We start from the raw sequence: 4,451 nt of genomic DNA, 5'->3' as shown, positions 1-4,451 counted from the left end.
CTCTCCCTCTCTCTCTCTCTCTCACACACACACACACACACACACACACACACATTCCCCAGAGTTGCAGTCCATAGCAGACCATTCACAACATTCCTTTCTCTAAAATACACATGCTGCTGAACTGTCCAAAGACAAAGCAGTGTGTAGTGCCATACTAAATGGAAATAAAGAACATATAATCATCTAATTGCAGCTACAAATGAAAATTTGATTAAAACTATTATTACCAGAGTCCTGAAACTACATTTCTGTACAGATATAGGTTGTTGTCATTTTCTCTCAAAGGTTGTTGAAAACTTATTTCAGTATCCAACCAACTCCTGCCAAAACTGGTTGGACAGTGCAATTACATTGAGAGTGAGCATGCACGCACACACACATTCTCTCTATCTCTCTCTCTCTCTCCACACACACAAAAATAATGACTAAGCACTTGTATTTTCCCTGTCTGGCCAAGAAATAGTTTAGTGGTATATCTTTATAGTAGTTTTATCTCTACATCAGGCAGGTCCAACTGAGGGTCCCCCAAGGGCCATATGGATCACATTTGTGTTGTCATGAGGGCCATACTTGCTTCAATTCTAGCTGAAGTCATTTAATAAAAATTATTGCAGAATATTTTTCTTACATAAACTTAGAAATATATTATGGTTTTGCCACATTCAAGAACGCAAATTAATGAAATTGTTTAACAAAAGAAAAAAATGAAATTTTAAACAGCAACATAGATATGAATGCAACAATAACAAATGCATTGTACAAACATTACAATAGTTGAAAATGAACTTTTATTTAGGATTATTCAAGCATTTTTAGTGTTTTGTCCTGAGGCTTGACACCACTTTTTGCTGACAATTTTTGGTATGTCTGGCTGAAATGTCTGTGCAGTTCTAAGTTTGATGAGAGATGACAAGTGTTGATCAGTCAGCCTTATTTGCTGAATTTTTGTTGATTTCATGAAGGAAAATAATGTTCACACACACAGGTAGAACCAAACATTGCTGTAATCCTTGTGGTAAACTTTCTGAAGTTTTTAAAGTTTTCAAGAAGGAATGAAAAGAAACCAGTTATCTCCACTTCAAAATACTTTGCTCTGAGTGAAGAATCTGACTGCATTTCTAATAGTTCCATCTGCAGGCTTTCTTCTGCCTTAGCAACATCAAAGGTTAATGGTGCTGAGAATAATGCAAATGGATGTTCAAAAGATGAGAAATCACAAAATTTTTCCTGAAATTCCTTTGAGAACAATTTCAGGTAACTGTCATATGGCAAAGCTAAGTACAAATTCAGTATTAGCACTATTTTTCGGCTCTTTGCACTTATGAAAATTAACTAAATTTTCAACTGTGACTTCCATAAGCTTAATTTTGTAATGAATCACTTGATGTCATCATACAACTGAGTGATGAGTTTGTTTTTACCTTGTCATTTCAAATTGAGATCAGTCAATTGTGCAGTAATCTCCACGACAAAAGCCAGATCCTGGAGCCAACTCTCATCTTTTATTTCATCTGTGTTTTGACCTTTCATCTCCAAAAACAATTATTTCTTGTCTCAACAAATAAAATCTTTTCAATACTTTGTGCCATGACAACCAGTGGATTTCTGTATAGAATGGAACATTGATTATCCATCTCTTTCAACAACTGGCTGAGTTGACAGTGGTTGGGAGTACAGCCTCTGATATAGTTCACTGTCTTTATGACCAAACTAATCCCATGACCCAATTTTAAAATCTTTAAGCACAAATTTTGCTGATGAATAATGCAGTGAAAATGTGCAAATGATGAAGCCGGATGCAAATTGTCTATTTTTGTTCATAACTTGGTAGCAACACCATTATGTCTGCCAACCATATTTGCCGCACCATTGGTTGATAAGTATGCAAGTTTACTCAAATCAAAACCTTAGTCATGCAGAACCTGTTCAACTTACTCAAAGATATCCTGGCTTGTTGTAGTGTCATGCTTTGGGATCAGTTCAATCAATTCTTCATAAATATTAAATTGTCACAGGCCCTGATGAAGACTGCAAGCTGTGCTATTCCAGTGATGTCAACAGTCTCATCAATAGCAATAGAAAAATGTTAAAATCTTGAAGACGCAGCTTTCATCTGTTGTTTCAAATCACCTGACATTTCATCAATCCATTCAGCTAGTGTTCCTGGTTAATGAAATATCTTTGAATAAGTGTGCTTTCTCTGGACACACAATTTCAGCCGTTTTTACAAGGCATTGCTTTACGAAATCTCCTTCACTGTAAGATTTCCTATTCATGGTAATCATTCAGCTGAGTAATGGAAAGCAACATTCCCTTTCTGATTTTTCGTAAAACAGGTCAGTTGCTGTGCCATCAATTCTGTGAGTCTTGAAACATGCATTGGACCTTCATATTTACCATAAGATTGATGGTTCGTTTCAAGTTGTACTCTTTTGGTATGGCAATGCTGTTGTTGAAAATTAAGCAATGTATCTTTCCATTCACCATTGTGCAAAAATACTGTAATTCCCATTTTTCTTGAAACACTCGCCCTTTGTTCAGTTTCCTTTTTCTCTTAGCTGGAAGAGCACTAGCTATTTTAAAGACAAAATAGATTTGTAAATCTACTCACCGAAAATGCAACATACTGCAGCAGGAATCACAGGACACAGGCAATGCAGGGCTTGAATACGCTCTCTTAACTCTGTCCACCAGATGAGAATTTAATGAATGACGAAGAGAAGAAAGGAAAATCAACTTGTATGAACATTGAGAAGTACGTTCCACGATGTGCAAACATCTGTAACGTTTGATGTATGACACATCTGGAGCTGTAGATTAGGCAATTGCTGACTCTCTGATGGGGAAATTCTGCAGCTCTTGGTCTCCAAGTAATTGTATAACTTTCTTCCTGCCTGTAATCAGACCCAGATCCAATGATGTCAATGCGCTCGGTGGGAAGGCGCAGCCATCTGTGCAGGCCACAGGTGTGCTTGCAATGGGCCGCATGTTTGATATGCCTGCTTAACATGGTTGTTTTTATTCCACGTTCATCAACATTTTGGGGATATGTGTATATTGAGTATTTATTTATGTATATAATGTTCTAGTGAAAATCTTTTATCCAAGTTCAGCAAATAAATAAATTAATTTTGTCAAAAATATAAAAATAAGATTTCTTTCATTATAAAAAGCATAAAAATTAGGTTTTCTTTGGTGTGCTGGAGATATTTCCTTGAAAATGGTTGATCTATGTTTGAATAAAATATACATACAAAACAATACAAGAACTACTTAAATTGTGAGCTACTAACAGAATATTTCGTTACAATGTTCTTACATTTCAGCCTCAAAGAGAAATCCTTCAGTTGAAAGCTCTACAACCACCACTCGGAAAAAAAATACTCCAGCTTCTTCTCAGCCATTGAAGTCTTTCAACTGGTCTAAACTACCTGATGTAAGTAAATTATGTTTGTTTCTTTATGTACTAAAAGTTGACTGAATCCAACATATCGTTGGAAGTGTTTTGACACAGGACTGACAAAAGGTAAAATTAACACCATCTAAGAAATCTGTTGAAACTATTTTTACCATTCTTCCATTCATTATGTATTCATTTAACATCTGCCTTCCATGCTGGCATGAAGTTCCAATTATCTTTGAGAATATTTTGAATTTCAGTCAACTGTATGCTCTCCTGCACAAAATTTGGCTTTGTGCTTAGGGGGAGATATCAGTATTTATTACATTTTATTTTTATTAAAAAGTTATTTTTTTTATTATAAGTTACCATTGATTTTTATTTTCTATTTAATGTGGCTGTTGTAGACCAAATTGAATGGCTCCATTTGGACCAATATCGATGAAGCAAAGGTAAGACTGTTATTTATAAAGTTTTTCAGATTTTCATTATTTCACTGATTTAAATGCCGAGTATGTTTTACACATCAATATTTAAATTAGTTTCATCTGAATGAAAGACAGCTTAAACCCAAATGTAGTCCATTTAACACCACCACCTGTTCTTTCTGTCTTTAGTTGAGTTCATTCTGTTATTTCATTGCAGGTATTTGTGCCAGATCTCTAGTCTGAGAATTACTTCTTCCACTGGCGGAGCCACTAAAAGTTTAAATTAACCTTGGCTATGTCTGTTAGCATTAATCTTAGTGATATGAAAATCCCCATGAACTAACACATCACCACTTTTGTTTAATGACATTTATATTAATGTATATTCTTTAGTCTATAGCAGTTGTTCCCAAAGTGGGCAGTACCATCCCCTAGAGAGGTTTGAAGATCTAGTGGGCTATTGTAGAAAAAAAAGGATGGTTATTGATTAGCAAAAAGGGGATGTTGGTTGGCAATGCGTACCTACCTACTTTTCTTAGATTTAGAAAATACTGCTTAAAAATCAATCTGGATCAAATTGCTTCAAGTTGGTCTTATCAAAACAAGAGCAATAAAAAAAA

General features: G+C 35.1%; 1 protein-coding gene across 1 annotated transcript in view; it reads left to right on the top strand.

Annotated features, from left to right (window-relative positions):
• Positions 1 to 3,903, top strand: part of LOC106880744 (disheveled-associated activator of morphogenesis 1) — a 135,148-nt gene extending 131,245 nt beyond the window's left edge. Inside the window, exons 16-17 of the mRNA XM_052966759.1 lie at positions 3,330 to 3,439; positions 3,811 to 3,903. Coding sequence (XP_052822719.1) covers positions 3,330 to 3,439; positions 3,811 to 3,903 — 203 coding nt within the window. The remainder of the gene's footprint in view (positions 1 to 3,329; positions 3,440 to 3,810) is intronic.
• Positions 3,904 to 4,451: the final 548 nt, after the last annotated feature.

This window comes from Octopus bimaculoides, chromosome 3, assembly GCF_001194135.2.
Source record: "Octopus bimaculoides isolate UCB-OBI-ISO-001 chromosome 3, ASM119413v2, whole genome shotgun sequence".
Taxonomy (NCBI): domain Eukaryota; kingdom Metazoa; phylum Mollusca; class Cephalopoda; order Octopoda; family Octopodidae; genus Octopus; species Octopus bimaculoides.
The sequence above is the reverse complement of the archived record's forward strand: the minus strand, read 5'-3'. Positions and strand labels throughout refer to the sequence as shown.